General features: G+C 34.6%; 1 protein-coding gene across 3 annotated transcripts in view; it reads right to left on the bottom strand.

Moving 5' to 3' along the window:
- LOC145934106 (uncharacterized) overlaps positions 1-23,824 on the bottom strand; it is a 39,264-nt gene that overhangs the window by 5,374 nt on the left and 10,066 nt on the right. The window contains exons 1-5 of one of the 3 annotated variants that reach the window (XM_083034383.1): positions 6,780-7,104; positions 6,229-6,412; positions 5,310-5,608; positions 4,376-4,553; positions 1,407-1,576 (exon numbers count right to left, since the gene is read on the bottom strand). In XM_083034383.1, coding sequence (XP_082890509.1) covers positions 1,407-1,576; positions 4,376-4,553; positions 5,310-5,570 — 609 coding nt within the window. In that variant the 5' untranslated portion in view covers positions 5,571-5,608; positions 6,229-6,412; positions 6,780-7,104. Of the gene's footprint in view, positions 1-1,406; positions 1,577-4,375; positions 4,554-5,309; positions 5,609-6,228; positions 6,413-6,779; positions 7,105-23,824 lie in introns of those variants that run through there. The other 2 variants (XM_083034384.1, XM_083034382.1) reach the window with 2 other exon arrangements.

The following is a 23,824-nucleotide window of genomic DNA, read 5'->3' as shown; positions in this document are numbered from 1 at the left end:
AACGTATTCGCGCGGCAAAGTTTCTGTTTCAACTATTACGTGGGTGTCTCATATTATCGATTATTTTTCCACACATTTTTTAGAGAGAAGAAAGAAAGAATTGAGATTTTTTATTTTCTTAATATATAATATTTTTATTATATTAAAATATTTCTATGATATAATTTTTCTTCCTATTAAAAAAAAAACATTAAAATCAGGTTGGCTTGAATTAGTGATAATTTTTATATTTATATTTCCTGTCACAATTTCATTTTAATATCTCTAGTTGCACATATATATTTACCATAATTATGATATATTATTTTAAAAAGATTATTATTGCATGTGTGTTGCAATGTATCATCTCGGATTTGAAATCCGACATAAAGGCTTTAGGAAATGGAACGTCGACGGAGTTGCAATTGCGGATGAAGCATGAGAAATTTAATTATGCGACACGCGGAAATGAAGAATAGCGTCTGGCTGATAGAAATGGAAACGCGGATACCTCGTTAAAGCGTAACGCATCGGCGTGCTGTATTTTATCAGCAATCGTTCGACCGATCGTTCGCAACGGGCGCTCAATAAGTGTCAAATAAACGATCAATGAATCTCATTTGCGTAATGACATCGGACAATATCGCGCGGCGTCGCTCGTATTGGTAAACCCCGATAATAAACTCCCCCATCTCCCCTTTCCTCTTCCCCCGAGACCCTTCGCACGCGAACTAAAACGCGACTGAAAAATCGGCCGCTATTTATCGCGGATCCGCGCGCTCCACGTCGAGCGAAATTGCGAAATTTGTTTCATAATGCCGCGCTATTACCGATCGCACGCCGCTCGAAACTCATTAATATTTTCCGCCGGCAGCATGAGAATATCTACAGCCGCGTTATAAAGTCGTTCGATCAACATCAGGCCAGGGATTAAATCCTTTCGTGTTTTTCAGTCTCGCCTCTCCCGAGCTCGATTTTTTATTCCGGCCGCGTCAAAAGACAAACAAGAAAATGGTCTATTAATTTTTCTTTGATTGAAACAATACTTCTATGAATATAAAATGTTGCATATGAAAAATTGAGAAATAATGCGCAAATAATATCTAAATATTTTATCTCTCTTTCTCTATTTCTCCTGAATTAGAATTAGCGTATTAGAATTAGCGTATTGCTTACATCCAGAATTCTATGTTTAATTATTTTAATTATTTTTAATTATTTTTAAAGTTATTTTAATTGTTTAAAAAATTCTAAACTATTTTTTTTTTTTCTTCTTATGCTTATGCAAGCAATTTTTCTTTAGATATTTTATTGAACAATGTTTGTGTGTTCCTCAATTTACAGAATTTCGTATTTAATTACTAAACTCGATTATATTTTTTCAGGTAATTGGCGTAAGTCGTAAAATAAATCTGTGGATTTCTTACCTTTTGCTGTAACAAGGATTTTAATCTGGCGACCTCGGCCCTTAATTCACGGATGAGTCTCTCCACGGGATCCTCGTTGACCACTGGTCGGTTAACCACGCTCTGCGCCCTTTGCGCAAATCGTAAGGTATGTGCAGTCTCGTTGTAACTTCCGCTTGCCGGAGATATTGCTAAAGAAAACATAGACTCGTATCAACATCAAAAATAAATGACACAAATATTGTACGTTGCAACTACGACTATTTAATCCGTACAGTGCGATTTTCTGATTGATATTAGCGGCTGCCACAAGTTTGCATTCTATAAGTACAATTGTTTACAGCAACGATTAAGAATCGATAATGATGGATTGCTTTAATGGAATAATATCTATACTAAAGAAGAGCTCTACTGTCGCGAAATGTCGCAAAATGCTTGCTGCATCGAAGACAAAAACTACGAAATCGTGCGAGCGACTTTCAATGCACTAAACGTCATCACGTGCATTTCCTCGGTTATACAGAAATACTCCAATTTTTCACGGTCTCTGAAAAAAAAGAATTCGTTGCATTCATAAATCCGTAGACAATCCGTCAGATAATCTCTCGAATTTTCGCGCGTCGCGTCTATCGAAATTAATCGGGAGAAAATGTACGGAGCGATTTTCATCCCCCCGCGTGGATAAGTCAATCGAAAATAACTGGCACTTCTCCGCCAAGAGAATTTGAAATGGATTTTGAGCGGACACAGTATCTCTTTTCCAGACGTCGTTACGTGGTGAAATCGACATGTAAAATCTGCCATCATCGCGCCGGTGATATGCGATTCGCGGGATAACACAAGTCCACCACCCGACTACGCACTAATATACACACACTATATATATACACACAATCGCGTGCCCGCTGAATATTAAATGTCTCCCCGATAATAAACCGAAATGCTATTAGCAATTCAATTAATTGTCGATAATCAGCGGTTCGGAATATTCCGCTACGATTAATTATATATGTCGCCGGGACCGGCTAGAAGTATTCGCTGCAAAACTGCTCTGTGTGTTCCCCGACCAATTATACGAATCGCGCGGCGGATCGACTCTTTCATTTCGGCAATTAATTGTGATGAGTCGAAAGAGGGAAGACGCGCCTTCTCTCGAATAACGTCTCTCTACGCCGCGAGCTCAATTACGTCAACTTCGTTTAGGGTTTATCGCGAAGCGATAGAAGAGAAAAATATCGCGGTGACATAAACGAGTTGAAATAAACGATAGAGGTAATATAAATTTCACGCTCTTTATTTCAGATCAGTTCCAAGGATTTTTCGAATGTAACATTTAAAAATCATATTTTTTTGCTAGTATCACGGTTTCAATCCAAAAGGATTATTCAGAAATAAAAAATTGTAATAGTTTGCATTCATCTTTGATATAGATATACGTATATATTATAATATATATTATCGTTATTTTATTAGTATTTTAGATTCTGATTCTTTTTAGTTTTAAAAGGATGGCATATTTTCACTCGTTTGAGATAAAATTATTACTGTGTGTAACGCAATCCTCCCTACGTGCTTCATCTAACTACTAATAGGATTTTCTACGGGGAGATAGTATCTCCCTGCTAAAATAGCGACGATGATGATTCTCTTAAAACTTTGTTCAATTCGCGGAGCAACATCTATTCCCCCAACTAGGAGAAACTGTCATGAAGACAATCGGATTCAAATACCTCATTTCAAGACGCTACGGTGAAAGATTAACCTGTCACGAAGTTTACTCGAGATTAGAGATTAGGAATTTTTAAATATTTTTCTAATATGCTCTCTACAGATCTCAAGTTTTAACAGTATTGTTAAGAATGCATTAGCTAACATTTGCCTAAAAATATGAATCTTTATTTTTGTGCATTGTTTGAATTATTATTCTCCAACTTGGTTAACAATTATTAATGGCTTAAAAGATATTATTTACAACAATAGCCATTGTTAGCGATAATTGCTCGTGTTCATATCAATTCGATTTTTTAATATTAAAATTTTTTGTAATTCCTTATTAAACCCACTGATATTAATTATTATTATAGCAACGAGAAACGTTTATATATATATTTTTTAAATATTTTCGGGTTACATTTTAATGAGAAATATTTTATAAATTATGTTCAACAGAGAGACGCGCGATCGATATTTGCTGATATCCGAGAAAAATATTGGCGCTAGATAATGGCATCGATCATGTGTTGCTACTGTCGCAAGCCCACTACAAACTTCTTATTTACCGCTTTTCGCGTCTCTACCCTCTCTCTATTTCGGTTCTATCGAAACTTAATCTCCGCGTCTTAGCTCGCCTGGAAAAGCATTTAAACCAATTACATTTAATCCTGGTTATCGTGTGGATGGGAATAATTTTTCACGAATCTCGCGGAGACGCTCGTGGATATTAATAATTCTTCCTTGATCATTTTTAAAATTTAGGAAAAGACGGAAAGCTTCTCGAGAAGAGGAAGATAAAAATGGCTGACTTTTCGTTGCAATTCGACGACTAAAAATTGCTTTCGAAATAATCCGAATAATTTTTGATTAACGAAGCGGCCATGGTAGAACGCAAAACAAATTAATCAATTAGTAACAGCCGATCGTAATTGACTCTTTTAGTACAGGCTGACAAGGAACTAAAGGATTGCGCTAAAAGGATCAATTAAGCAATGTCGAATCAGTCGTTGGATTTCAATCTGCGCGCGAGCGAACGACAACAGAGAGAAAATATTAAAATGGAGGGTTCGAGATCAAAAGAGGGAAAAAGCGAGCTTATAATTTCCTCGCGAAAATACACACGACGAAACGCGATTTACGCGGGCGGAATATTCTCGGAAGGAAATCTCTTAACCTCGATGGAACCAAGATCGCGAGAGTTGAAGAGAGAATACGAGTTTATAGAGGAAACGGTAGGGGAAAGATCAAAAGAAAAGGAGAGACCGACATACACTTACTGGCGAGCATAACAGTGGTGGCATTTCCTCCGAGTGCATCCTTCAACAGCCAAGTGAGAGAGGAATCCCTATAAGGTACGTATCTTTTGCTTATCCCACTTCCGGTCGAGCCTTTCTCAACAAGTGCTGATATCACGTTTCCCAAGGCAACTAGGCTCTTGTTGATATTCGCGCCTTCCTACAAACGGTAGTAAAAAGAGGGTAACGCGAAAATATCATTGAAATTATTAACAATAAGAATTTATTTTATTCTCAATTCTAAGAATACGTTTTTCTAAATATGTTCCAATAATTGTACAATTCTCTTTTCAATAACAGAAACATACTTTTGTACGTGAAACACCACCAACGATAGTTCTGGATTTTTTGCGACGTCGCGATGATTCTTTTCGTATCTTAGAAGGCATGGTCACTTTAGCGTCGATACTTGATTAATAAATCGGATCGCACATTAATTAATTCACAGAGAACAAACATATTCACATATATTATCCTTTAACGAAATCTCGATATTAAAAATACACTTTTGTACTACTTTTATGATGTATTGCATTTACGAGTGAAGATAGGAGTTGCAAGAATAATTGACAGACATTATAACACTGATGCACTGCGATAATAAAGAATAGATCGAGACATATCTTGTGCCTGGTCGAGACGTAGAAGTAGAAACATTTCAATAACACGATAGCTTATTGAATGCGGCACTTCTTCACGCTCGTTTTAATAAATCCGCGATTTAATATTAAAACTCTCTCCGGTGGTGGTCGATTAGCCGCCGCGATGGCGGCCAGGAGGAGATTGATAACTCGACGAAGCTCCATCCCGTCCGTTCATTCGGTTCCCGCGCGAATATCGATTTTCATCGCGCGAAATTCAACAGCGACGAATATATCATCCCGACGAAGGATATTATTTTTAGGGAATGACTCACCTTCAGTCGATGAACGCCGCCGCAGGTGGCCGCGCTCTCGCTGCCCGCCAGATCGACTAGGTGCAACCTGCTGCCGGCTCGCTGAGTAACGTCCTGCCTCCTGGAGGATGTGGTGCCGTCACCGTCAGAAGGACTCTCGACATCGGCCGTCTGTTCCCGCGTAAGATCGACGGTCAGGAGAGCGTGGCTGCGACTACTGCTTGGATTCTGAAGCGTCGACGCTGTCTTCCTGGCCTTGTTGCCCTTCTCCACGTATGACATCAACGACCCCAGACTGCGGACCACGTGGTGCGTTAATCCTGGAAGAGACGTGTGTTTGACGGAAGAGAGAGATGACGAGACGGGGGAGAAAGATGAAACTTGCTATTGACCTTAGACGTATCGATTGACTTTTCATTGTTGAAGCGGATTACGATGGTGAGTCGGAGAAAAAATACGGAATTATTTGAAAATTATAATATAAGTAATTATTAAAAATACAGGAATTATTATCAAAGTTTCAAGATGTTAAGTGTGATACAATTATTCAAAAATTCTACAAAATTGTAATAGTTTAGAAACTTAAGCAAAATTAAGCAGTAACAATATGACTTTGATAAATATATTTATAATAAAGAACAATTATATATATATCATCAATGTCGTAGCATCAAGAGTTTTACAAATATATATTCAATTTATGAAGGTATTTTATGATTTTTATTATATAAAAGAAATGGCGTTAATAAACGTTACTCTCGCGAAATTAATGATACATTTAACGCGATATCTGAGACATAATGTTTAATATACTACTGTATTTATCTCTTTATTGGACTGTAATATAAGGCGGCGAAGAGATATTACAGCGTGAAGAAAGGCGGCCGTGCAGAGGGAAATAAGCGGTGAAGATTTAAACAGCTCAGACTTGGGTACACACTGAATAAGAAGACCCTCGAGGAATTTTAGCCGACGTCCTCGGTACGCGACATTTCACGGTAAACGCGAGCGAAGTACCTTGAACGTAAGGTCCTAGTCGAGGATGTTCTCGAACTCGGAGCCGGCTCGCGCTCGTCGACGGCTGCAAGAGGTCCCTCACCCTCTCGTTATATATCTCCAGATAGCTGAAACAGATATATAATTTCAACTCTTTTACTCTCATACAATTAATATTATTACAGGCGGTTATGTGTTATTACATTCTCGTCTGTCATGGATTTTCTCTTTTATTATTTAAAATGATATCTAAAATATTGAAAATATATCTTAATAACTGTATGAGGATGAAAATCTGGTGACTATCGATTCATTATCGTTCATTGATATTCATATAATCAAACACGTAACGTTTATAATAATAAAGAGCATTAAAAGATATCATCGACTAATATAAAGACACGTGCAAAGCAACGCTTTCACATTTTTGCAAGCAAAAAGATAAGAAACAATCAAAACCGCCGTTCCACACACACATATCATTAAATCACCAACACTATATTTTCCTCTCAGCAAGACAGAATTTAAATCGTCATATCGGTTATGGATATCCATGAAAAAATTCATCAGTCAGTTACGTAGATTCATCGACTCTTGAAAGAAGAAGAAAGAAAGGGATAACGATGATGATCTTGAATTGATGCAACGTGTCGCCGATGGACGAGAATGCGACGTGTTTCGAAGACGAAGACGAGCACGAGGAGACCTCACATACGACGACACGTGAGTGCAACATGCGAGGAAGCTTCTGCGGATCCTCTTAACGTCATTATCCGTGCCGTTGCGTTCGCGAAACGTTCGCACGTGCGCCCGTAAATCGGCTTAACGGCACGATCGGGCAGCCTCGAACGGTCACGTTCACCAGGTAAAACAACCTTCCCGTCTCTCTCTCCCTTTCTCTCTCTCTCTCTCTCTCTCTGTTTCCCTCCCATCTTTCATCCCCTTTTCTTCCCTTCTCATCGCATTCCTCGAGGTGGATCCACGTGGGTCTTCTCGATCGCACAAGAGCTATAGGTAGAACGGTTTTTCAAAGTTTTCAAAGTATTTCAGTAGTCAATAGATAAACAAATTTTATGGCAAAATAATTGGACAATCTTTTAGATTTTTAGACGAAAGATAACGAGATGCTGAAATAAAACAATCACACTTATAAAATGATTAATAAAATAAAACATTGACATTTTTATTATCTTTAGTGCCCGTCTCAATATTTCAAAAACAAGGATCTTCCATTTCTTCGTTGCACGCATTGCAATATATACAATATAAAATATTCATCTCGTTTGCGCATAATACAATAATATAACTTAAGCCAATTCTCCTTTTTATTATTAGCTCATTATTTTACTCGTATCTTAATCGTTCTGTGTGTCCCTGAAAAGAGAAATAGCTCTTAAAAGAATTATACGATTGTCCGACTTTTAGAGCTCTGTTTACAAGCAATTGTACACAGGTGTACTCTTATATTTCTCGAAAAAAAAAGTTTTGCCGTTCATCTTTCTTGACCCGAAGATACACCCGCTTATCGGGTTACGACGGCCGTTACAGCGACGTAAATTGTGCGGCAGGGAAATTTTAACCGAACAAAAAACACAATGTTTCTGACCTCGTTCGCCAGAAAAGAGCTGAACGCAAAGCTCGTCAAGGAATCGTTACATCGACGCGCCGGATTGGGCGCTTACCAATTGAGATTTCCTCTCGTTTCTCACGATAACTTCAGAAAGACGTAAAAATGGCGAAGAATATTACGCGAAGTTTCGGGTGAAAAACGCCGAGTATTTTCTTCCAACTTTTTGAGCGCGATGAATCCTTCGTGCCATGCAATAAAACGATTCTAACATCATCGACAATCTCCCAGTTGCTTGAATGATTTGTTTAAAAATCAAAAAGATAAATTTAGGATTTGTTAAATAATAAAAAATTATTTAAAACTAATATAATCACACTAGAAAGCAATTTGCTACGTTTCAATAAATTTCGTATATATAAAAATGTAGTATATATAAAAATGCGGAGAAATTTTCTACGAAAGAGAAATATTATTTTTTTTACGCAATTTTAATAGCAAATTAAGTATTGAACACATTTAATAAAAAGATAAAATCTACGTAATTAAAATGCGTTCTTAATACATTGTGGTTTGTAGTTTATTTTCGCGTAATATACAACTTGCGAGTCTCTTTAAACTTACTGTTATCTCCTTATTAAAGACACCGGATCTCTCGAGGGAAAATCCATGTGACGCGGACTCCTTCGAGAATAAACCCGAGCAACATGACAGCAAAGTTCGATAGTCGATGGTTAATGAAAATTAATATCCTACATTGAATTATCGCTAATCGATGACGTCCAATCTCGCCGATCTCCAGAGAGACCATCTCGTTGTTTAATTTACTCTAACAGAGCAATTCATACCGTTTCACACCATTATCTATTGTCGACATTGATCGAACGTAAAACGTATTGTTTTTATTCGAGTTAAACTTTCGCGTGATAATTTTCCAACAACTGTAATTTATCCAGTATTATATTTTTATTTTTAAATGCTCGCAAAACGCATCCAAAATGCATTTTAAATGCATCTAAAATTATATCGGGTATTGTGAAAAATTGAACTCAGCTCGTCGAACTCGAAACGGTTCGCGTGTTGACTTCATCCCCCGTCGACGCGCGAGGGAGGAATCAGCGCAGGCGTTAATTACTGTTAATTAATGATATTCTCTGGCGCGAAAACGGTGGGTGGGGAAAACGCTGAAGGTCATTTATTAGCGAGCCTTAAACTTTTCGAGTGTCCTCCGACTCCATCTGCCAAAACTGGGGAGGGCTGACGAATAAGGGGCTAGTTCTCGCGAAAACAGCGGCTGCTTTCTCTTTTTCGTGTCTGGCGAGTATTACGCCCATCGTAATAGAAATCGATTTTACAGACCCCGATATCTGAAGGACGGGAAAACCTTCGGTTTTATTATGTGGAAAGGAAGAATCGTCGAGCATCGAATGACTGGAATGAATTGCCTGTCGCGTAATCCTCGAATCTGGCGTTATCAAAAGGAAATACTTGGCGCGTTGACCTATTACTTAAAGATAGCACTCATAGAGAGAGGATAAAGTAATATTTGTCAGTAATCTTCTTGCTCTTTCTTTTACTGACACTCAAAATCTTACAATAAATTCGATAATATTTCATCTTTTAAAAGGGTGAACTTTTGAAAAATTACATTTAGAATTCAATCTGAAAATCTATCTGATAAGTTAATGTCATATTTATATATATGTGTGAGTAAAGTATATACAAGAAAGTTTCTAAAAAGATTGACATACATAATTTGACGAACAAGAGAAGATATTTTTGGGAGAAGCAGTTTTTAAAAATACTATTTATGCGTCGCTTCGTTGCTGAGCGAACATAGTGAGGGGAAAGGGAAAGAGAGACAAAGAGACAAAGGACTTCCGGCTCCGAGCGGCGAGAATGATAAAGGTAAAAGTTGTAAGCTTCAACGAGCAGAATGCTCGCGATAAAGACGCTTCCGATCACCCTCGATAGTCCTACGTGTAAAAGGCCATAAAGGGCTCTCAGAGTTAACTGACCTGGGTCAACGTTTTTTCCCTACGCTCCACTTGCGCTCGCGTTAGTTGTGTGAGATGGACACGGCACAGAATTTGGGTAAAGCTTAAAAAAAATCTTTCAGAGACAGCTGCCCAAAAATTTCTTTATATACATATATATAATATTTCAGTCTTATTATTTGTGAATTGTATAAAATTACAAAAAGAGCTTATGATCAGCATGCAAATTCTTTAATTATTTATTTAATTTAAGACCGATGAAATTTAATGAAATTTATCTTTGAAAACATTCGGATGTATTTTTATCGCGTGTTTTTTACGATTTATTTTTATTGTTTTAAAATCGGCTAAAAGTAAGCAAATGGCAATATCGGATACGTAAACGAACGAATAATCGATACAAACAGTTCGTTACTTTGTACAATGGTTATTCGAGATAAATCAAAATAAAGCACAGCTCGCGGACCACGTAGTGTCGGGATAATATGAATTTGTTTAATTATTATGTTTTTTTTATAGATATAGCTCGCGGACATGGAAAATGACTTTGTTCACTTATTTACAATGCAAATGCGAGAAATTACGTATGATATCGTAGCGCAACGTAACAGTAATCGAAGAATAAATACAAATGTCCCAGTTACGGTCAGTCTGTCATAAAATACTTTTAACATGCAATATTCACGCAAAATATAATTATATTTTGTTTATATTTAACTGTGCTGCTTTTGAACAGTCAGAACCTCGCGTGCACTTTTTATAAAAAGAGATCAATCTCTTTTTATTCTTTTACATTACATATCGGGCTTTTTCAGATGATCAATTTAGTAATAACAAAATATTTCTTTCTCATTGTAACGCAGATAGGGGACAATGTATGTCTAATTAATCAACGTTAGTGATCATCAAACATTCAACAAAACAATGTGTATATCACCAGGATCATCTCCAAAACAATCCGTTGAGTGCGTCATCGATCAACAATTATCGTCATTAGGCATTTGACATTTAATGCGCGTCTAAGTCGCATATCCCACGTGATATAGCATGCCGGTCGGTTCTTTCCGTCCGCAATGAAACGGTGGGCCATCAAAAGCTCCGCATTACTTATGGCTGATTGATCGATAGAGCCCTCCCTTCTCTTCTTCCTCCCTTTTGCGTGGGTCTCTGTCTTTCCCCCAGCCTTCTCACTTTCGACGGAGAGCTTTAATTCGACTCCGAGCGCGTTTTCGATTACCGCCCTGATCATTACGCGATCGCGACCGAATCGCAAATTCAATTCGATCCGTCTCTATTTGCCGAATTGGCTGTCATTTGGCGCATTCATCCGTTCCATCCGGAGAAACGAACGCACACATCGGAAAAATTTTGCGCTTTTTACATTCAAATGGAAGTTAATTTTTTTTCCGGTCCAGGCATTTGAAAAAGAGTTTTTCTTTCGTTGCATAGCGGAGAATATTAATAGATATACTTTGTGATCGTATATCGCTTTAAGTACGTGATGCGGAATTTCTTCTGACATGTATGAACTTTTTTTGAATCAAATTTTCTCGTACAAAATTCTATATTTTTAACAAGTATGATGAATCTTGCGTAAAATCTTAATCTATATAAAAATTTGTTTATTAGAAATATGACTTTTTAACCGGAGATATCTAGAATTTAATTGGAACGCGTTTACGCTAATAATTAAGAATCTCAGATTATCTTTATCCGAAAAAGTCCGTCATTCGGATAAAGAAAATCCGCTCAATCGCATCTCGCAAAATGTGTTGATATATATTTAACGTGAGCGCCTCTTAAACTGATACAGGGCAAAGTATTATAAATAATGCACACGCGGTATACATTAATTAAGAGCTTTCAGCTGAAAATTTTGAAACAGTCTCTTTTCACATATATTCATAAGTATAAATTAAATATTTGAAAATTTAGCGATGTAGAATATTATCTGTAATCCACAAAAGAGCCTAACATTTCCTATTCAGCCGTATTTTACGCCAGTCATGCGAAACGAACACATTATCATCTTTTTAAATAATGAATGTTACCAGCGCGAGCGTGTCGTCACATTATGGAAACAGAGCAGAATATAATGTTCATATCCATCAGCAGAGAGAGAGAGAGCTACAGAGAGGGAGAGAGAGAAAGGGAGAAATATATATCTCTTTTATTAATTAATTGTCTTCGGATATTTTACCTATTATGAAAGAAGATTGATATTTCTTATTTTAAAAATAAAGCCTTCACTATTAAAATAAAGAGTTAAAAATTTCACAATTATATTGCTCGTTCTGTAATTTGAATTACAAATAGATCATAAATAGAAGTTCTTGCATTACTGTTATTAATTTTTACTTAGGCTTAGTTAGACATCGATTATCGGATCGATCCAAAATTATATGCTATGTTCCGAAGAACGATTCTTCTAAAAATACGTACAGGCCAATTTACAATGCTACAATGCTCTTACGGAATAATAAATTTGTTCTTTAACATAACATTTCGTTTATCATTAAATCAAATTACATCGAGTTTGTGCATTATAACGTTTGTTCTATTGTATACGTAGGAGAGAAAAATATACGATGTTAAATTCAGAAATAGACGACGAGACGATGAAATAAAGATAAAATAGATTTTTAACAAACGGAAATTTATTTAACAAAAACTGGAATAAAAAATATGCAAATCCCTCGAATCTGTCGCGAGACGAAATGTCAAAGAGAGAACGCGCACGATCTCCCGAAATCGATGATAGGCCGCGTGACAATTCCTGGATGACACTAGCGCGTTATAACGTATCGACATTTAGACATGTGTCGACCGTAGTATTGTCGTTGGCTCGTAAATTTAATTATACCTACACCAGCCGGCATTTATTGGCGGGTACAATATTCGCTAATAGGTATAATTAATTACGCAACAAAACGTGTGTATCGAATTCCCTTCTCTTCTCCCCCTTTCCTCGCGGAATGCTACATTTCGCCTGCATATACATTTATCTACATGTACGTATATATCGTTGTTATGTTTATCCGCATATGCATTCAGGCACGTGATGATATGGAGGTAGATGAAATGGGCTGATCGCCGCTTGGAAAAGCCCTACCCTCGCGAAAAGTAGTTAATTAGTTCCTCGAGCGAGCGCGAATGAGTTGCGGCTGATAAATGCATCAAATTCATTTCACATCGCTTAGCAAGGTCAAGCTTGTTTGTGCGCGATCTTACAGTTTTATTCCGTTCTTCTTTTTAACGCTCCTTATAGAATTATGATTATAATAATAAATTTTATTCCATTAATTATTAATTTGATAACTAAAGAATGATACTACAACACAATATTTTCTTCTCTCTTTTTTTAAATAACTAGAACAACACAAGGTTGGACCATTCTTCGGTTTTATGTTAAAAAAAATATTTTTTTTAAATAATATAAAATTTGTATAAACTCAATTAATATTTTTTCATAGAAATCAGCTGATTAAAGCGTTAAATTGCTAATTAAATTTTAAAATAATATGTTAAAAAATTAAAATAGTAATATGTTGTAAATATGTTATATCTTATTCTCGATTAATATTTTTTTATAGAAATCAGCTGATATCTTTCAAAAATATTAATCGAGTTTAGAGTATTATAACATATTATTTTAAATATGTTATTATTTTAAAAATTAATTAGCAAATTAACGCTTTAATCAGCTGATTTTTGTCAAAAACATATTAATGAAGCAAAAATTGCTAATTAAATATTCTATCTCACATATTTATATTTATATTGTGTATACTGTAATGCGAAATAATAAGATTATTCTAATATATGTATATATTTTATTTGTTACAGATAGCATTGCGATACACAGTGCGATTCACGTGTCGGGAGTGCCATGTAAAGTATCGCGCTTCAGGAGTGCTGTGTAAAGTGTCAGATAATCGTAATTATTCATATTTTCACGAGTGTCGTGAGTACTACGAAGGAGCAATGTCGACCAAAAGAAGAGGAGGAGGCCCGGGGAGGCATCAGACAACAGTGGGGCAACTGTGAGGTATGCAATATAAATACATTTTTTTTAAACTGCATTGTTCATGAGATATTCGACACACACATATGTATATACATAATTTGAATATTTTGTTTTCAGATCAATGTGTGCTGTGTATTACAACTCCGCTACTGTACGTATCGGTGAGTGAGAAATTGTTTATTTTATAACATTTCTATAGCGGTAATGGGGGGATGTATATAATATATGCATGTCTGACTTAATCTATACTTAACTCCTTGAATGCGTAATGAGTATAATTTACAGTGTATCTTATACTTTTATATATACATATATAATATATATATATATAATATATATATATATATATATAATATATATATATATAAAATATATATATATAAAAGTATAAGATACACTGTAAATTATACTCATTACGCATTTAAGGAATTAAGTATAGATTAAGTCAGACATAGGACAAAATGATGAGATAATTTCGTTGCACGAAAATAATTAGGCGAAATTCTTTATATCTATATAATATATACAATATGTATGCATAAGATACATTGTAAATTATACTCATTACGCATTCAAGGAATTAAGTATAGATTAAGTCAGACATAGGACGAAATGATGAGATCATTTTTAACCCCCCCCCCCCCGGCCCCCAGGATCCGCCAGTGGTTCTAAATAATAAATTATAATATCTTTTATCCGCGATTAATATTTTTTGACAAAAATCAGTTTATAATTGTCAAAAATATTAATAGAATGTTAAATATTATAACATCCCTTTCTAAAAAAGGCATGTTAATTGTAAGTCGATTCTCGCAAGTATTGTTGCATTTTTTCCGCGATGCTGATTGACTGTTTCGATTCGCATTGTGTGTTGTGCGTTATATTCATAGCATCGAGAGGTTGTCATCGCAAGGGTTAGTAGTTTAACAGTATGTTCAAAATAAAATTGAATAAAATAATATGTTTTAAATAATATGTTATAATACTTTAAATTCGATTAATATTTTTGACAGTTATCAGCTGATTTCTGTCAAAAAATATTAATCGCGGATAAAGTATTATTTAAGACTAATATTATTATTTTATTTTATTTTATTTTGAACAAACTGTCAAACTGCTAACTCTATGACTCGCTATGACAGCCTCTCGATGCTACAAATATAACACACAACGCGAATCTTGACAGCCAATGAGCATCGCGGAAAAGCGACAACAATAAACTTTGATATATGCGAGTATCGATTTTACATATCTTTTTTAGAAAAGGAAAAGATTCAGCCTTTTTGTCGCGCAATTACTCTGCCATGAGCATAAAATAATAAATACGAGTCAAAAATAATAAAAAAATAACACGCACTTTATATATCGTAATTTTATTATGCGCAAAGTAAAAATTTAGATAGATTAAGTAGTACGAGTCAACAATTTCTTAATATTTTTAGCCTTTTCGTCGCGCAATCACTCAGCTATTAGTATAAAATCATTAATGCAAATCAAAAACAATAAAAAATTATATGCACTTTATATATCATAATTTTATTATACGCAAAGTAAGAATATAGATAGATTAAATAGTACGAGTCAACAATTTCTCACTACCTTTAGCCTTTTCGTCGCACAATCATTTCATCATTAACATAAAATCATATATGCGAGTCAAAAACAATAAAAAATAACACGCTCTTTATATATCATAATTTTATTATGCGCAAAGTAAGAATGTAGATAGATTAAGTAGTACGAGTCAACAATTTCTCACTACGGTTAGTCTTTTCGTCGCGCAATCACTTAATCATTAACATAAAATCTCTTCTCTCTTGAGATGTCAATATAAAAGGGACTTTTGTAAGTTATTAATATTCGTATTACAGCGAATTTCAATTTCTTCGTGAAAGCTATAAAAGCTCGGCATAAGAAATGCAAAAATTTATATTGGCAATCAATAAGCACAACTTCGATATTCATAGATTTTCCGATTCCATTGCAAACCAACTACGTTGGTTATACCACGATGCGGTACTCACAGCGAATAAAGTAAAACTCGCTCGAGCCTTCTTCGCTCTTTTCTTTCCGCCCTGCCTTCTGTAACATCCCCTTCGTAACCCCTTCGACTTCTACCCTAGTGAAGAAATCCCTCGGTCGCTCACTCTAATTCTATTAGCTACCATTTTTGTTATTTTCCACTCGGCGCACCGACCTTTGCAGCGCTTGTACATCATAATTCGCGCTTTCAACCTTATTTCGCAAAACGGCGAAAATCTGTCAGTTAGTAACGATGAATGTCAAAACGATCTCTTTCGTTATCTTTTGTATATCGCGTCTTTTATTTATGATTCATTTTTCATGCGAGTAATTTAAATTAAAAATTCATAACTTTAAAGAATCGATATTAAAGATACTGCATACGAAAATACTATTAATTAATATTTCAGCAATATAATATTACAGCAATTTTCTATTTTTCTTTTCTTTCAGTTTCTTCTTTTCCACTCATAATGTTTCTCATCCTCTCAGTCAGCTTTCTTTCTTTTATTTTTTTTAATTCTTCAAGTTATTCAGCTCAATTCTTTTTTTTATTGTAAAGCACGTGACGAGAATAAAATTCGTGATCGATGCGGAGCTTTGCGACTCGCACGACTGAATTTTATTTATCGAGAGTCCTCGCCATCAGACGCGTCGCCTCCGATTTTGGCATAGACGACAGCACAAATCCACGACCCGACGATCGCCCACGTGTCGATTCACGGGAGCCGTGAAATTCGATGGTCCCGCGTATCAATGGAAGAGATCCGACGACCTTCCTTCGACGTAGGCCAATATTCAGCGTCGTGTCATTTCACGGCAGCTTCAAGCTCGTCATTCTCGCGAGACGTATCGCTTGATTCCCGTCAATACGCGAGATCACGAGGATTCGATATTAATATAACTTTTTTTCAAATTCAAAAGTTGAATTCATTGAAAATATAAAAGAATTCAATATCTGAAGTGGAATCTTGATAAAACTTCATTGATGTAAATTATAAAGATGTGCGGCTCACCAATTATGCGAGCCAAACTTCGCCAAATAGATATCATCCAATAATATTTCGATATTTCTGCGGAAGTCACATATGCGATTCAGTTTATACAATTTTCGTCCACGGAATTCTAACTGTCAAAGCAAACATTCAAAGATCCCAGAGACCGTAGATCTAATATTCCGAAAGAGACAGCTGCTCGAGTCAAATGCGACACTGTAATTAAACATGAAGCTTTAGAAATCACGGAGTTCAAACACGGCAAAAATTCTCAGATACGCAAAGATCTGAGAACCTAAAAATTTTATAATATTTAGATTAAAGCGATTTAGAAAAAAAGGCGTCAGAACATTTTCTCAAGATTCTTCAAGAACTTCACAATTCTCGATAAATTTCTAAAATGTTCAAATTCTAATATCTAACGTACCAAATCTTCTAATATTGGATACGGATCAAAGATGACTTTCATCACAAATATTTGAATATATTTCATATATTTGGTTTATACAGTTTCGTCGAACACATTGAGATCATTTTATATATATTTGAACATTCCTCTCAAAAAATACACGCGTACAAATTTTCATCTGCTCGTCCTCAAAATGATAGCTCATTTATACGCGTTGCATGCAACACCTTCTGCACATCGTCAGGTCGCGAACTAACGTCTGTTTTACATGTACAATAGATATTTGTGCATGGTTGGGTATGTGTATGTGCAAAACGCTATCGCGTTTTATCGTTTGGATTCACGAGATCATACCGCTATGATATCGCGCCATCGCCGCTAATATCCGACGATACAGGCTGCTGCAAAGCCGAATCGTATCCTTTCGGACAGAAATAACGTGGCAGAAATTCTTTTTAAAAGATATATTTTTCTACATATTTTTATTTTAAAGTGATTCGATAGACAAATCTTTTCCTAGCGGATTTCAAAAATTAAAAAAATTGAATTTATACGCGTTTATTCCTTCTTAAAGAAAAATATCATTGCCGTGAAAAATAATAAAGAGATACGAAATTAATTATATTAAATCAGATAAAAGAATTTATGCGGCTGTTTGCTGCTCTCTATTGTCGAAAAACGAATTTTCTTTGTTACGTAATAATTAAAACTTATACTGAAAGACAAAAGCAAATATATAATATTCCAGATCTATCTTTATATTATTTGACTTATTTTAAAATAATGTTACAAATGATTTAAATCAAGAAAACTAATTATTATTATTATACATATAAAGATATCAAAATAGTTTTGAATTAAAAGCAAATCGTAATTAAATGCTCTGTGATACTCTTTATAATAGAATATAAATTTTTTACTCTAATATGCTCGTGCTAATATTTATCAAATTTAATATAGTATAATTATTGCCATTTGTGCAGATTTCATCTTCAAATCCAGTGTAAATGCATTAACATCCGTATTTGCAAAGAGATAGAGAGAAAGATAATGAGAAACAGAGAGAGAGAGAGAGAGAGAGAGAGAGAGAGAGAGAGAGAGAGAGAGAGAGAGAGAGAGAAAAACCGAGAGAGATCGTTACAACATTATTTCTCATCCGTCAACTACACTCGCGATACGTTTCACTTGGGCTGTATTGTTTGATGATTACGGATGAAGCTTTATATCCAATCAATCACGCTTGACGGGTACATTGGGCAGCTGACTCGAGTGGGTTAATGCGTCCATCGATTATAGATGCGCGTTTCAATGATGAATCCGCGTCAGAATCGATTGCCGAGCAGTACCGTGGCTGCAGCACACTGTTAACACACATTTAATCCGCGACAGCCATGTGATATTTCACAATGACTTCCGGTTCTTTTTCAAGTCGGAAGCCCGCCACGTCCCCGATTTTTCAAAGCACCGCGGCCGATATATCGATCGCAATTACGGCAGACACCGCGCACTTTACACACAACGCGTCGAACAGTCCATTATTGCGACGATTAATTTCGATGACCCGAAATATCGGAGCCGGTAATTTTGATCCATCGCGAGGAGAATTTAAAAAGTCGCAAGAAGTAATTCGTTTCACAAAGAATATTTCTAGACGTATACATACAATATAAAAATTATTAAATCATGCAATATTATATATACACAGTTGGAAAATTTATGTTTTCTTGTTAAAAACGGTCCCCGTTAAAATTTTTGTGTTAAATATTTAACACATTCATGTGTTAAATTAACATATTGCTGTTGTGTTAATTGAACTCAAATGTTAAATTATTAAAATAACTGAAAAAAAGTGTAAAAATAACACAATGTGTATTTACTATTAATTTTACACAATAAATATGTTCGATATTATTAGTGACAAGATTTATCTGTTAAAATTTACAGAAAAAAATGTTAATTTTACTTTATAATATAAGTGGGGATGATAAAATGTAAAATTAACAATTTTTTTAGTTAATTTTTACATTAAAACTATGTTAATTTAACACAAAATTTATTTTAAGTTTACTTGAAGTTTGCATTTATTTTATGTTAAAATATTAACACAATATTCGTGTCATCATTTAACATATCCGTATTATGTTAAATTAACACAAAAATTTCTGTGGACCGTTTGGGACATGTGATATTTGTTAAATTTAACACAAATTTTTCAACTGTATGTATTTTTTTAATATGTATTTATTATAATATATTAAATATATATTAAATGTTTTATGCAATATTATGTATATATTATATATAATATAAAAATTATTAAATGATGCAAATATTATATACATATATGTATATGTATAAAGTGCAGAGTATTTATTTACAAGTTTTAATAAATCCTGCATTTTTAGGACATAGTATCCACATTTTTATAATGCAAATACGATAATGCAAATTTAAAGATAATGCAAACTTGAATGACATTTCCTTTATTTTCCAAAAGTAACATTTTTCTTTCGTTATCTTTCGCCCAATGGAAAACGCAAACGCTAAAGTTTTTGTCTGTTCCCCGCATCCCGCTGAATTTAATTTACCCCTAAACACAGTCGGCAGCAAGTCGAAATGGCTCGAACGAACTTTCTTGCTCGACCCACTTAACGATTTTACGTCCGGCCGCTGACGGGCCGATGGAATCGGCCTCAAAACGGGACGTAACGCCCGGGACTAGTTTTGTTTTTTTTTCCGCTAAACCAAAATGAAAATTTTTGATGTACCTATAACTGTCATCTCCGAATAATTGATACTTTTCTTTTAACAAAATAAAATTTGTTACGAATTTTTTTTCTAATATCGTGGATTTAGATTCTATTCCTATAATATAATATCTATATTTTATATTTTATCCTCTATATTTATATATATATATATATATATATATATATATTATTTATCTATATTATCACGCTTATATATAATTTCATTATAAAATTTATTATACACTATTTAAACGTATAAATCCAGAAGGAAGGATAATATTAAATATCGAATATTTTTCCGATTGTATTAATAACCGAACGCGTTTATCATTTACACTTTTTTCCTCAAATTGTTCAACTTTCCTTAAATTATTCAAAATTGCGCAAAATAAAATGCTTCTCTTAATTGTCGAAGAAAAGAGAAATATTAAATAAATGTGAGTAAATGCAACATAAATTTATTTGCGAAATTATATACGCGAAGTAATGATGACAAAATGAAATAATTTATTTTTTATGTGATTTCGAAAAATATAATGCAGTGAATGTGCTGTCTTTTATTTTCACGCTTTATACTTGACGACTGACACATAAACTTTAAAAAATAATAATAATAAATATCATTATTATAAGATACTTAAGCTTTGTCTCATATAGTATGAAATATTTTCTGCTCCATAACGAAATGAGAGTGACAACAGAAACAAGTTTATATATTTTTTTTGCAGAGATTTAATAAAGAAAAATATTAACATATATGCCTAAATCGAGAATCTCGCGGGCTACCTTTAACTTATTCCGGAAGGATCGCACAAAAAATGAAAAAATCTTAATAATCAAAGTATACGTATAATTGATTTAAGAAAAATTTATCAAATCTAGAAGGCAAAAGCAAACTATTTAACAATTCAAGAATCTAAGAATATAAATATGTATTTGAAAATTCAAGTATTATTTCAAGTATTATTATTTCAAGGAGTCAGAAATTTTGAAATCTAAGAAATTAAATGTTTTAAAACCTATGGAGCTAAAAAAACTTTAAAATTTTGAACCTAATTGATGTTTTAGAAATAATAAAATATAAATTTAAGAATTCTACAAATACAAGAATTCAGATATATTTTATTTGAATTAGTTTAAAAAATTCTAGAATTCTATGGATCCGACTCGAAATTTGGGAATTTCGAATTCGATGGCTCCAGAGATACAAGGACCACAGAATCCCTGGATCTAACGAAACTAGGAACTAACGTGTCGGGAAGTGGAGAAAGTTCAGGAAACTAAGTTTGCTACATTTTTTGGCGAAAATGCGCGAGATATACAAGAAACAGAAATTCGACGGTGCACATTTGAGGTACATTCTTATTGTTAGTCTTACCCGGTTGCAGCGAGATTGCGTCCGTCTGGGATTGCGAGTCACGGGGCACTGAGCTTGCAAGACACATCCAGGCCAACAGACCGTACTTGCAAGCCTCGCGACTCACAAACTCGATTCTATGTCTATCGTCTCTCCCTTCCACCACCCGTTGCAACCCTTCACTTTACTCGTAGTATTTTCCTGCCTAAACTCTCTTGAATCCTCGTTGAATTACAAGATTTTTTCTTATATCATCTACTACATAATATCTACAGAGCCTATGAATAATTATATAGCTAGAGATATATATGTCCCTATACATTTCTGAATATATACGTATAAAGATCTTTACATTTTAAAATCACACCAAAAATGTAGGAATTTAAAGCACAGCTTTTTCAAATATTTCAAATATTATCCTGTTTAAAACAATTAAGATTGTTGAACTGTCAAATTTTAAGCTTTCCTCTAACACTTGAATCGAAAATATTGAACTTTCGGGCTTCGGATTTCTCAAAAATTCTATAACACTCGGATCGTCGAATTTCGCGAACACGCATTCAGGAGAATTCGAAAACATTGACTGCCACTTATCACAATCGAATCGCAATAAGCCTGTCTCCTCGAGCTCGCAACGCGCGATCAATTATTGAAGAATTGAATTTATGCCAGTGCAGTTTTTACAGCCTTTTGTCAAACTAAAATCCTCGTTTAACGACTGCCGAAAATACACGAAGTCGAACTATCCATTTATTCGCGTCACGAACGGGGCGCGCAGTGTGTCTCGGCGGGATTTTTGTCGATTGGCAATTATCGCCAAGCGATTTGTTCCCGCGAGTGAGCGAGCTATTTCGGTACACGGGGCGATGTGTGTAAAAGCGATTAAAGCGGAATAAATAGTAAATCCGTAACATCGAAGGCGATAGATCGGCGAGAGCGAAAACGACTTTTGCAATCCCCCAGCGCGATTTTCGATGCAGTATCAATTTGTCATTATTATACTTGCGGGGAGAGAGCTTTCGCCGAATTGCCGCGGTGGTAAAACTCTCGCAAATCGCGAACTCACAAATTCGCGATGGGGATTAGACACGACGTAGTGATCGTCGACACGAAAGGAACTTGAAGCGCGCCTTGATTGCTGAGCCTTGACCGAAAGCGTTAATGTTATTGCCGACATACAGAATGATTGGAAAAGTAATGCGATTTCCATTCGATTCGCAGCATAACTTCAATATTACACAAGTTATATCACACGCGGTATCAAATATTCCATTGTCACAGTTGTCACAATTTAACGTAACAATATATTTTAATTTCACCAACTTTTTATGGAAGAGATAGTGCGTTATCTTTATGATTTTTTTTTAATAAAAGATAGTACCGCGTACAAAATAGAATTATTAATAGCTTCGCTATTCGACGGTGTCTATATGTATTTTTTCTTTTTATTTTGATATAGCGCAGTGCTGGTATAAAAAAACGAGATAACTAAATCACATTTAGTTTGACGTCCGACGAGATACATTTCTGATATTAATAACAATTTTGTATTGTTTTACTCACACATATTTCTGTAAATATCGCTGCACATCATACCATGTATGTTTGAGTTTCGTTACTTTTTGATCATCCTGTATCCGCATTTCACGTACGTGTATTCACGCGGTATTTGCGAGCAAAGGGTACCACGAGGGTGTTGATTTTCCCACAGTTATCAAGGCGCGGACAGGTTATCGGTGTTCCGAAGGCTATCTATTCGACTTGCAGCATGATTAAATTTTCCAAGACGCGGTAGGAGAGAGAACAATGACAATATATCATACGCCTGGCATAAATGATAAAATCTAGGATCGGCAACAAATTTATGTAATAACTTTTTGATTAGCGATTATATTATACATAATTACACGTATATATTTAACTTTTTAATAACTTTATAATATTTTACTTTACACCATTCTTCACTATAGCTAAATCAATGTGTGAGAACTTGTGAATGCAAAATTGTATTTTTATTTAAAAAATAATCTTAACGAATTTATTTCTCATATATCATATTTCTTTCATATTAATCAAAATATTAATATCAGAAAATTAAAATAATTATATATGATACATGAAGAATTAAATATTTAAATATTTTTCTTCGAAGATAGTCTTATTAAAACATTAATATTTTGTATATTTATTGAAAATCTTTTACATAAGAAAAATGTAGATATTATATTCAATTTCTATAATTTTGCGCTCAAACTTGCTGATTCAAAAAATGTAAAAAAGTTTATAAAGAGGAAGTTGATCGTGTTCGGACAAGATTAATATACTGGTAGAAAATCCGAAGGCACCACAGCGGCCAGCAACACAGAAAATAAAAGAATATAAGCAGATTTCATCGAGGCTGCGGCAAAGCGCGACG

Source organism: Prenolepis imparis, unplaced genomic scaffold (genome assembly GCF_030444845.1).
Source record: "Prenolepis imparis isolate NDT839.2.m4 unplaced genomic scaffold, iyPreImpa1.0 SCAF_3, whole genome shotgun sequence".
NCBI classification, from domain to species: domain Eukaryota; kingdom Metazoa; phylum Arthropoda; class Insecta; order Hymenoptera; family Formicidae; genus Prenolepis; species Prenolepis imparis.
The sequence above is the reverse complement of the archived record's forward strand: the minus strand, read 5'-3'. Positions and strand labels throughout refer to the sequence as shown.